At 39.9% G+C, this 12,749-nt stretch overlaps 1 protein-coding gene and 1 long non-coding RNA gene across 7 annotated transcripts in view; one reads left to right on the top strand and one right to left on the bottom strand.

Annotated features, from left to right (window-relative positions):
• The window catches only part of LOC110462797 (delta-like protein D), a 101,811-nt gene extending 99,318 nt beyond the window's left edge, over positions 1–2,493 (top strand). For all 6 annotated transcript variants that reach the window (XM_021516978.1, XM_021516979.1, XM_021516977.1 and 3 more), the window contains 2 exons: positions 363–1,317; positions 1,597–2,493. In XM_021516978.1, coding sequence (XP_021372653.1) covers positions 363–1,317; positions 1,597–1,771 — 1,130 coding nt within the window. In that variant the 3' untranslated portion in view covers positions 1,772–2,493. The remainder of the gene's footprint in view (positions 1–362; positions 1,318–1,596) is intronic.
• Positions 1–12,749, bottom strand: part of LOC110462798 — a 64,187-nt gene that overhangs the window by 23,552 nt on the left and 27,886 nt on the right. The window lies entirely within an intron of this gene.

Genomic DNA, 12,749 nt, shown 5'->3' with positions numbered 1-12,749 from the left:
TGTATCTGTATTGGTGTGATTGGTTATGTGTTTATCACGGGGAGATTGATGACAAATCGATAAGGTTTCTGGGCCAGGCCAAAGTAGGGTAAATCAGTTGTACTCTAAACAACAATGGCCAGTACTCTTACCGCACTCAAATGGCCAGGACGTGGTCCATATATCAGTTATGCAATCATGCACTTTATATGTTCCACATTACGGCCTTCTCTTATGCAATTTAGATTGGTTATATTGGTGTGTGTGTTCTGTTGCCTGTAACCCAGGGAGGCTTTATTGCCCACTTTCCATCTGTTCTACGATCAGTCAACCATTACCTATACAATTGAATTAACGGTCCATGTGTTTTTTCCCTGTTACAGAAGGCCGATGCGTGGACGAATTGAATGGCTACAGGTGTGTGTGCGCGGTCGGATTCCAGGGCCAGCACTGCGAAGAGAACATCGTCGATTGCAAGCAAAACACGTGTTTGAACGGAGGAACGTGCAGGGACCGAATCAACGGGTTCGAATGCCACTGTATTCCCGGCTTTGTGGGATCGCTGTGTCAAAAGGATGTGGACGACTGCGAGCTCCGGCCATGTTCCAACGGTGGCACGTGCCACGACAAGGTCAATGACTTCACGTGCGATTGTCTCCCGGGTTTCACTGGCAAAGATTGCCGCGTGATTAAGAACGAATGTGAAAATGACCCTTGTAAGAATGGCGGCAGTTGTATGGATCTCCTTAATGACTTCCAGTGTTTGTGTCTGTCCGGTTTTTCCGGCAAAGATTGTAGAATTACGGACGACACGACACCTAACCAAAACGGCTCCATAATAAACGTGGTCAACGAAATCAAACAGAGTGCCGAGGAGGAGATTACCATGATGCAACTTGTGCTTATCGTGTGTCTTGGTGTCGGTATCCCGCTTCTCCTTCTCATCATCGTTGTGATCTTCTTCCTGCTGAGGAAGAGGAACCCCAGCCCCGCGGAACCACACGCGACAGAGAAGGAGCAAAATCTACAAAACAGTCATATCAACAACAAACTAGAATCGGGCATATTTACGACGGGTCCACTGCCACAGAGTGGTCCTGGCGTGTCCAATGTGAAAACAACAAACGAAGACAATGACTTCAACACGTTCAAACCGGGACACAGTAGTTATTACGAAAAACCAACAAATAAGCAGTTTCTGTATAGCAAAGACTTAAATACAGAAAAGTTTGCAAAGACTCCCCCTCCTCCCCCGCCTCCCAAAGACATTAACATTAAACATAGTGAGTGTTACGACACCGACAACTCTTCGGGGAGTAACTCCATAAATGATGTCAGGTAAGTCTTTTCGTCTGTTTACTTGATGTTCTCGTCCTCAATACTGGTGACAAAATTCGTGCCATATTGTTCTCTACCAGATATTTCGTCTTCATTTGCCGTGGGAAAAATCTTGCTGACAAGTCAGCTGATAAATTCCAATTAATATTTTATCAGTTACGCTTCTTCCAAGCTGTTTGATGCCGATACGGCTTAGTTAATGAGATACTGGTTGGATTCAGCCATGCTTATTGTGACATGATCGAATGTACTAACGTGACCTCTTTTTCTATTTTTCAGTTGTTACAACACAGACATACACATCATTGGGAGTTCTCGGACACTTAGCAAAGACACAAATAGACACTCAGCCTCCATATTGGAGCAACACGCGCAGCACGTGCCTCCGCCCCATCATCCGCACGTGCATCGACAGTCGTTTTACGGTGACGAGGTGCTAGCGACGGAGGTATAGCACCTCTTCAAATGGACACCTTTATACATTTCCATGTCTCTTGCAATATACCAGGATGTAATAACTATTCTTTGCTAAACAGATATGCATATTTTGGAATTTTGATTTAAAGTGCCTTTTGTGTTTTTTTGTACAGTGAAATTAAGCGCGAAATATTGTTTTTTTTTCACATTGATACCAAATTTAGATTTTGGAATTGTGGATGTTTCTGTCTCCCGGAGCGGCGCACTCAGATGGGAATTATTAGGCTAAAAGCCAGATTATGCAACTCTACTTTCGCTGAGTGGACGGCAAGGCCGTAGTTTCTGTTGACATAAGTGTGCTCCCACTTTGGACAATGTGTATGTGTTGGTCCTCCAGATATCGGTGCTTGAGCCATCTGTCACTATGGGCACTGGCCTGCTTGACCACAATGGAAATATCGGACAATGTATAAAGATATAAACGCTGGACACACGAACTTGTGATAACTTTGTCAATCCATCCATTTAGATTTATTTATTGGCTGATTGTGTAGGACCGGAAGTGACTGGTTGTCCTGGTCACGTGACCAAACATGGCTACTATGTTTTTCCGTTTCTGCATGGACATTTCTTAATTTTGTTGAATCTTTGCATGAAGACGTTTTGTTGAAAGTTGTGAATGTGTTTTTTTCGTGTGCGTGGAAGTGTTTGTTGATTTGACTGAGTTGAAGATTGTTTTTGGTAGTGTGCAAGTGACGGTCTATATTGAATATTAAATGAGCAGTATTTAATTACTTCCAGCCAACGCATAGAATAAATAGGGCATGCCGGGATACATTTTTGTATATCATGGGATTTTGTTAATTTTTATCAGAACCGAGCACTTGTTCAATACATTGTTAAAAAGCAAAAATCTATAACTATTTAGTTGATAATGTTGATGGAAAACATGCTTGTAAGTGTTATAATTTATTGTATATTTATTCCATTGGCCAGCCGGTGAGAATCCCGAACAATTCCACTGCGGGGACATACTTACTGAAATCACTATGTGGAACCAAAGGCGCTCATCATTTATATTGAACAAAGAACGCTGAGATCGTGTGCACCTCGCTGTCCATTATTTATGCCTCCTTTCTCCGTTCTTCTTATCCTCTCATTCATACAGGTCTGGGTAGTAGCCAGGCGATTTTTTATAACGTACAACATACATCTTTATCCTTCCCCCAAATTCCCTAACGGACGAGCGAGTTTGCACACGGCCTTGGTAAACGGGCGTGGCAGAAAGTAGCCACGTCCTCTTCCATCATTCCAATGTACTTATATGGGAACAAGTAATGCTTGTCTCCAAAGTAGTTTTTTCATGAGATTTCATCTGCTGGAGCGTCGTAACTACATATCACATTCGAATTGTTCATGTCCATTTTCATCGCTATTTTCATCACTTTCATCTGATGAGTTAAACGGTTGCTCTGTCGTTACGTTGGTTACATAGGGGCGTGGCTTGTTGCCATGGCGCCCGCGACTAATTGCCTGTGATGTTGTACATAGAATGTATATTTATAGAAGAACCGGATGTATATATATCTGTTGATGCCATTATTATCTAGTGGTAATTCACACCATCATGAAATAATAAAAAGGGTCACAATTGACTATTTTTCAAAGAATTTCAAATCTTCACTTTTTTTATCACAACTATTTTATTCCATCACACAAGCTCAAAGGTGGTTCATACATATTCAGATACTGTTGTTTTCTTCATTTAACCATTGAAAAGAAAATTACCGATTACTGTGAAATGAGAATCACGGTGAATTTGACTTACAGTACGTTGTATTATATGCAAAGCGTATGTTAATAAAGTTCGCAAGTGTTTGTTATCTCTCTTGGAGATAAGAAGCCAGGTATAAATAGAAAAAGATCCTCCTATGATTCCGGAATACTTCGTCTTTTTCCGACAATCTCCGTATGTGAAAATTATGAAATTGTTCAATTGTTTATGGCCGAAGGGGGATCTGCTTTCATTGCAGCACCTTAGTAACAATATTTTCTCACGTTTGATTTTATGATTAAATTGTTGATAGCTGTTGTTGAATAGTTTCCGTCATTCTTCCCGCTTACGCATTGCTAAGCTAATCGGCCTTTGAGGAATTTTACCGGGTTATATACACATGACAAACACGCGGGGCCTGTGGTCCAAGATCGAACTGTTTACAACGCTGTACCCAATAGTCATAGCGCAACATCTGTAAAGAGCACGGCTGATTGACAGGATTAACCAAACTCATTTGAATATCAGTGGATTAACGTAGACGTATTGGTATACACATAAATAAAGTTAAATGTATGCATTTGTTCACTGGCTCCTGTAGAGATCGTGTGACATTGTTCCGAGAGCTGTTTTGTCACGACTCGCGGATGATGGGGATGGATTCTAGGACTGGAGTCAACATAGGAGATGTCACGTGCATTGTATGAATGAAACACGAAAAGAGGATTACAGGACCAGGGATATATGTATAGATCATAGGGTCTTGAGAATCAGTACAGGATGTGTTTGGGCTCTTCCTGACGTGTAGGGAGAGGTATAGGAAAGGTGCTAGGGAATTCTGTTGAAATATGCACCTTAAATGATGGTATATGTGTTTTTTATAGAGTCATGAAGTTAACCCGTGAAATGTATAATAACGAATTTAAACTCAGTAACTGATTCTCAGGTCCCTGTGGTATAGATTACAATCACTACCAGAGTTGTTGTACAATCACCGGACATCGAGCGTGCAACAAATTCTCTTTATTTGAAAATAAAAATATAATAGCTCATGGCCGCATGAAAAAAAATCCCCAAAAATGTAAGGACAATGCGAAGTCTGTGATGTTTTTAAGAATAAAGCATTTCTTCTTTAAATGCCCTTTGAAAACCATTAACAAAAACTAAAACATGTTGACATAACATCCGACTCGGACAATCTGGCTGTTAGTCTCTCGTCTGACAATCTCCGTTAAACAGTCCCTAGAACTGGAGAGAGTTAGCCAGCATATATTGTACGGTTTCTAGACTTTATTATGTTGTAATTTTGTTGTTCTGTCCAACTTGCCATTAAATAACATGATATAATTATAACTGAGCTAAACATTTAAATTAAGTGGAATATAAAATAGAAACATGGTCGACAGGATTCATTTGCGAAACGTACTGTTATGGAGAGGTTTTGATTTATCAGTCGTTATGGCTGATTTTGAGCCACTAGCGATTCGCTTACGGAAGCTCGCAATAGGCTGCGTCATCATTATTACAGTTGAAATAATGAGGGGAAAAAACCCACGCTAGCAAGACGAATTTAGATGTCAGCACGTACCAATATAACGATGTAGTACGTAATGTTGCTGGATAAGTGTAGTGTCGTTTTAATTCAAAGTGAGGAGATCACAAATTGTGTTGCTGTGACAACAGAATAGCTTCACAACTGGAATCAGATGTTTAACATTAAAATCCTCTTAGACATGGTTTTATGTACGACATTCGTTTATGTGACTACAGTTTTGATTTTGTGTACATCACACGTGCGACACGTGACCAAAGCCGTGAATTGTGCACGTCCACAGTCACTACAACCATGGTTTTCTGTTCGTCACATGTCACAGTGACTAGGACCCTGGTTTGTGTGCGACACTGAATAGAATCGAAGTTTGGTGCAAGTCAAACGTCACAGTGAGTAGGGTCATGTTTTGTGTACGACACATTGAATAGAAAACAAAGTATGGTGCAAGTCAAACGGCACAGTGACCAGGATCATGGTCTGTAAACGTCAAAGTAAACAGAACCGAAGTAGTGTGTACGTCACGTCACAACATCTAGAATCTCAACTGTACAGTTGTAAACACTCAGTTACAAAGTTGGACAAAAACAAAAAAGATTTGACGACATTCCACAAGGCAATATTAAGACAGTTCACAATAGTATCTAGCGACTAAAGTACTTTTGGATGAGCAGGTTTTCTGCATGAAAACCGTTACACAGAATTCTTATCAAATGCAGCCAAAGTTTTGACAATTTTTGTTCTAAGTAAAATACCAAAGACTCGAGATCACAGGATGATTGTTCAACAAAAACAATTGTCTGCTACCGTCAAAGTGTACTGAATGAGATACCCGCGATCTTGTACCTACTTTTATGAGTCTCTGATACATATCCAACTCGTTATTCACGAGACGACCGATCCCGACGTGTTACATCATGATCAGCCGCAGTGACATCCACAACTCGACCAGGAAGTACGCAGTAGTGGTTCCACGTAGAACCTGTGGTCAGCTACGATACGGAGTTCGTTCATTACATGAAACTTCTTAATGTCGAAGTGAATGAAACCCAATTTTTGATATATAGAGTTGGCTTATTGCATCCAACTTCTTTAGGTCGAAGTAAATGAAACAAATGTTTATGAAACGGAGTTAGTTTATTACATCCAATGGCTTCATTATGTCGGAGTGATTGGAACACTTTTTTATGATATGTAGTTTGTTTAATTACAACACGCCTCTGTATATCGAAGCGATTGGAACAGATGTGTATTCCAGATATTTGGGTTCAGATTCATAACAATTATCTAGCGCCTTACCAAACTCGAATTCGAAATAAGTATGATATATCAAAAAAAAAATTTTTTTAGTTTAGTTGATATTAAGACACAGGCAAAAAAAAACGTTCGTTGTAGTTTTAAACCATTTTGACATGTTATTGTTATGAAAGCACAAGATTAAATATGCGAAAAGTTTTAAATCTGGTTTTTTTTTCATCAGACAAGTTCTAAATTTAAACTTATCTATTCGTGGTGCATTTTTAAAGGCGTCTGTTAATTTTTAGTGGTACCAGTGAAATTTTCTCCACAGTATACAAAAATATTAACACTTACAGCAACAGACCATTTAACTTTACATACGGTAAGTATACAACTTGTTATCACTAAAGAACCCTCTTGTACTGGTCGGACATACCAGTACAGCAGTACTGGTCAGTTCTGGAGTGACCTTTAGGTGACTTGAACACCAAATTGTACGAAGAGGAAATGGCCACTGCAAACACTTCACAACCAAAGGTTGTTTGGTAAATCAAAGGAAACAATCAGAAAAACCGCTACTTCATCTTATTAGGGATTTCTTAAGGATTAATTAAAGCCTTAGTTTTAATTTCCTCCCCACTGATTGAAAAAGTGAGACATAGAAAAGACTTGAAACGGATGCACAAATTGGTAACAATTAGAGCTAAGCCTGTGGCGAGAGGACGAAATGAACCACTGTCAGATAGCTGGGTTTAGAAAAGGACGGTAACGCCCCTTCACCCACAATCCTCACCACGAGGTGGTTTTGGTGACGTCATACTAGCACAGTTGCTTTGAAGTTATTTTGTTAGATATAAATTTAAAAAGACTATGTATTAGTAAAAGTCCAGCAGAACACTGATGTGTCACCGAGAACATGGCGTGGCACATGTATACCATCAATGGGCCACCGTAAACATGAAGTGGTATATCATTACAATGGGTCACAGTCAACATGGTGTTGTATACCATTATTGGACATGTCAACATGTTGTGGTTTACGATCACATGGTGTCACAGTCAACATGTTGTGGTTTACGATCACATGGTGGCACAGTCAACATGGCGTGGTTTACAATCACAGGTGTCACAGTCAACATGGTGTTTACAGTCACAATAACCTACAGTCAACATAGTGTGGTTTACGATCACATGGTGTCACAGTCAACATGGCGTGGTTAACGATCACATGGTGTCACACAGTCACCATGGTGTTTACAATCACAATAACCTACAGTCAACATGGTGTGGTTTACGATCACATGGTGTCACAGTCAACATGGCGTGGTTTACGATCACATGGTGTCACAGTCAACATGTTGTGGTTTACAATCACATGGTATCACAGTCAACATGGTGTTTACAGTCGCAATAACCTACAGTCAACAGGTAGTGGTTTGTGTAGTATGATATCATTACAATGTACCACAGTCAGCATGGTGTGGTTTACAATCATTAGACAAGTCAACATGGTGTGGTATAACATCACAATGTACCACAGTCAACATGGTGTGGTATAACATCACAATGTACAACAGTCAACATGGTGTGTTATACCATCACAATGTACCACAGTCAACATGGTGTGATCTACCATCACAATGTGCCACAGTCAACATGATGTGGTATACCATCACAATGTACCACTGTCAACATGGTGTGGTATAACATCACAATGTAACACAGTCAACCTGGTGTGGTATACCATCACTATGTACCACAGTCAACATGGTGTGGTATACCATCACAATGTGACACAGTCAACATGGTGTGGTATACCATCACAATGTGCACAATGTACCACAGTCAACATGGTGTGGTATACCATCACAATGTTCACAATGTACCACAGTCAACATGGTGTGGTAAACCATCACAATGTGCCACAGTCAACATGGTGTGGTAAACTATCACAATGTGCAACGGTCAACATAGTGTGGCATAACATCACAATGTACCACAGTCAACATGGTGTGGTATAACATCACAATGTACCACAGTCAACCTGGTGTGGTATACCATCACAATGTACCACAGTCGACATGGTGTGGTATACCATCACAATGTTCACAATGTACCACAGTCAACATGGTGTGGTATACCATCACAATGTGCCACAGTCAACATGGTTTGGTATAACATCACAATGTACCACAGTCAACATGGTGTGTTATACCATAACAATGTACCACAGTCAACATGGTGTGGTAAACCATCACAATGCACCCCAGTCAACATGGTGTGGTAAACTATCACAATGTGCAACGGTCAACATAGTGTGGTATAACATCACAATGTACCACAGTCAACATGGGGTGGTATAACATCACAATGTACCACAGTCAACATGGTGTCGTATACCATCACAATGTGCCACAGTCAACATGGTTTGGTATAACATCACAATGTACCACAGTCAACATGATGCGGTATACCATCACAATGTGCCACAGTCAACACGGTGTGGTATACCATCACAATGTACCACAATCAACATGGTGTGGTATACCATCACAATGTACAACAGTCAACATGGTGTGGTAAACCATCACAATGTGCCACGGTCAACATAGTGTGGCATAACATCACAATGTACCACAGTCAACATGGTGTGGAATACCATCACAATGTACTACAGTCAACATGGTGTGGTCTACTATCACAATGTACCACAGTCAACATGGTGTGCTATAATATCACAATGTACCAGTCAACATGGTGTGGTATACCATCACAATGTACCACAGTCGACATGGTGTGGTATACCATCACAATGTTCACAATGTACAACAGTCAACATGGTGTGGTAAACCATCACAATGTGCAACGGTCAACATAGTGTGGCATAACATCACAATGTACCACAGTCAACATGGTGTGTTATACCATAACAATGTACCACAGTCAACATGGTGTGGTATACCCTCACAATGTGCCACAGTCAACATGGTGTGGTAAACCATCACAATGTGCAACGGTCAACATAGTGTGGCATAACATCACTATGTACCACAGTCAACATGGTGTGGTATAACATCACAATGTACCACAGTTTACATGGTGTGGTATACCATCACAATGTGCTACAGTCAACATGGTGTTTACCATCACAATGTGCTACAGTCAACACGGTGTTATACCATCACAAAGTACCACAGTCAACATTGTGTGTTATACCATCACAAAGTACCACAGTCAACATTGTGTGTTATACCATCGATCACATGGTGTCACACAGTCACCATGGTGTGGTATACCATAACAATGTACCACAGTTTACATCGTGTGGTATACCATCACAATGTGACACAGTCAACATGAGGTGGTATAGTTTAATTCCTGTAATATTTAACTTTGATATTGCGTCAGTGTATCTAGTGGCCTACATTGTGATACCTATACTACGGTAGATTAAATACTGTTAGCTGATGATGCTGACAGGCGTACCTGTGACACGTGACCTTGACCCTAGCAACACCTGTTGCAACACCTTTTACAAATACATTCGTGCCTTCGGAAATCATTGTGATGTGGTTCCTGTGCTAAACAAACTAATGACGTACAGTGTTGGCCACATGCAATAAGCGTACACAGCGTTCGTCTGTGTAGTTGTCTAAAGTACAGATTCAGTTGTACTAACGACGGAAATACGTATAACCAACACTTAAACATAAATTAATGACCTTATCGGGAATTTAGGTAAACTACATAGACAAATTGGAATACATTATAAACAACTTTTTTTTTTAATTCACATTTTAGCGTCAAGTTAATATTGATATTGAAACAAAACATGTTTTTTGTACATGATGTTTTTTTTTTTTTAAAGTATGATAAATAGACCGCCCTGGTGAAATCTGCCATATCGTATCCACTTAACACTTAACACCATTTATTGTACAGCTTACCAACTAGACCAAAGATTATTGGGAGCCAGACGAAACAATACCAACCCAGAGGATCTATTAGTTACCAGTATAAACCATGTTTACTAATAGTCCGGTTTGTTTGTTGCCCGTGTGACTAGCCCAACACCGACGCTACGACAAAGCCTCGGCATGCTTTCTCAACGCGTACAAAAGCTTTTTATTGAGGCAGAGAAAATCCAAACACTGTGAATATTGAATCAATAACGCTGGAAGCAGCCAAATGGCTGTCGTGTTCATCAGGTATATCATACCGGTGACCAGGTAGGCTATCCAGGCTCTATCAAAACAGTTATACTTCATGTGTTTGCTTTAAGGAGAAAATGGCATCGATCGCACGAATACTGGATGACACTGTTCGCCCTCAGTCATAACGCTGAGACAAAATCACAAAAATCATTTAAAAGTTACTGTAAATTTGATTGGCTCAGCAGTCAAGCGATTTGCACACGTGACTAAGGACAATGACGGCGCAGCATATCACTCAAAACAGAATCTAGGAGTTTATAATCTCGATCATCCCGTTCTGTTTCCCCAGCTTACAATCCATGTGTAATCTGACTAACTCACTAATATGTCTGTCATGCGTAACTTTGCAGTTATGACAACAATCACAGTACCGGTTGTGCGTATTAAATTGCTACTTTAATGTACTAAATTTGGTGTCAATCTTCTTCAAAGTAACGCGATATTATGACGTCAGACGAGATATGTTGGAAACAATAATACAATATATTATTCCAGATTAAGTTTCGTGTCAGATATTGCGTGTTTAAAATGGTGTACGTTATTCTGCATGATCCATCCATTCATATTTCACTTCCGGTCTCTTCATAATTGACTTCCGGCCAATCACTTTAACACGATGCAATGAAGTCCATTTCGCTTCATCTGCCAGCAATTTATTATGCTATAAGAGCCTTTCAAAATATAACGATGTTAAATTCCGCGACCATTGGCCGTTATATCAACAAATATTCGTTGTAATCATAATTTTTTCACAATCAGTGATAAATCCCGATACCTTAACAATTGGGTTCGTAATAGGAGTTGGGGGGATTAAAGCATAGAAAATCCTTCCAGATCGCCCTTGCTGATATTAAATACTTTACACGGCACCTAACTTAGCATTAGAATGATTGAAGAACATGTAATGAGAGGTGTGTTTTAGGGAGAAGGGTTGAGGAAACAAGTGTTGTGTATACCATGTATAGGAGCGATATTGCGCTATCCCGTGGTGTACAATTCACCAAAAGTAATAGGTTCGCGGTGTCCCCTTTTACAACATCTACTCGAGTTGAGTACCAGCGTAAATGATTACACGTCAGAGTACCAGAACAGGTGACGTAACTAGACAGAGTGCGAGGGTAAGTGTCATAATGTAGTTATGGCGTAAGGTCCTTTCTGTAAACTTCTCGGGCTAAGTACAAGGAATCAGTCATTGATTGGCGAGCTGAACTGACGAGAATGGTTTGCCACGTGAATAGAGCGGTGGCGCTGTTTGGTGTTGGTGGTACTTGACTCGAGAGTCGGCTGCTTCATACGACCCTCATCCTCTTCACTTCAGCATCGTCAACCACAAGAGGTTCTCACTTTAATGTTGGAGGGGGACCTCCCAAAACTGGCCCCCGGTCTTATTACACGTCAATCAAATTAGTGAAAAGTTTGTGTTTGTGTATTTCTTCTATTTAGCGGTCGTTTTTCTTGCCGAACAGTCGTCCTTTATTTCATTGTCTTTAGAAGAATCGACTTCTTGAAAAAAGATAATATATACTATAACTTAAAGCATAGACGTACGTTGTTTTTATAAGTCTGTGTTGAAAACAATAATGCTTTTAAAAAATCAATCATTTATACTAGAAAATACATATATAGGCTATTGAATTTATTTGTATAGTACTTGTAAAAGAAACCATTACCGCATACACTGATTTAAACCTTGTATCCTGTGCACTACGAATATCGAACACACGTTCATACACTTTTGTGACAGCCCTTCGCATCTCATTTAAAGTGAACATTTATGAATAATCTTACAATATCGACATAGTTATTGCAAAACGTTGAACAAGACACTAAAATAACGCATTCCAAAAATTTAATAATAAAACGAAATGGATTTATACAGGGGAGCTGGTCTTTCTACTGTTCCACTGAAAGAGACCCCGAGATGTCGTTAATAGACCAAAAAAACATTTAAATCTTGAGTACAGTCCTAACATTTTTCTGCACTTTGAGATAAATTTGAAGTCATTGCAGCCTCATTTATAGAGAGCGAAGCTCTCCCTTTAGGTAACACGTATGTAAAAAAAATAAAGCTTATTCACAATACCTATGGAACTGAAAAACTTGTCGTAACATGGCCGCCAGTCGCACGCGCTGTAGTCTCCGCCATCTTGATCTCGAAACAAGTTCTCGTTTGCCGAATCTCGAACAAACGTTACATTTTTGTAAGATTTAAAACTTATATCTAACTATAGGATACTTA

The sequence above is a fragment of the Mizuhopecten yessoensis genome, unplaced genomic scaffold (genome assembly GCF_002113885.1).
Source record: "Mizuhopecten yessoensis strain PY_sf001 unplaced genomic scaffold, ASM211388v2 scaffold10831, whole genome shotgun sequence".
Classification (NCBI taxonomy): Eukaryota; Metazoa; Mollusca; class Bivalvia; order Pectinida; family Pectinidae; genus Mizuhopecten; species Mizuhopecten yessoensis.
The sequence above is the reverse complement of the archived record's forward strand: the minus strand, read 5'-3'. Positions and strand labels throughout refer to the sequence as shown.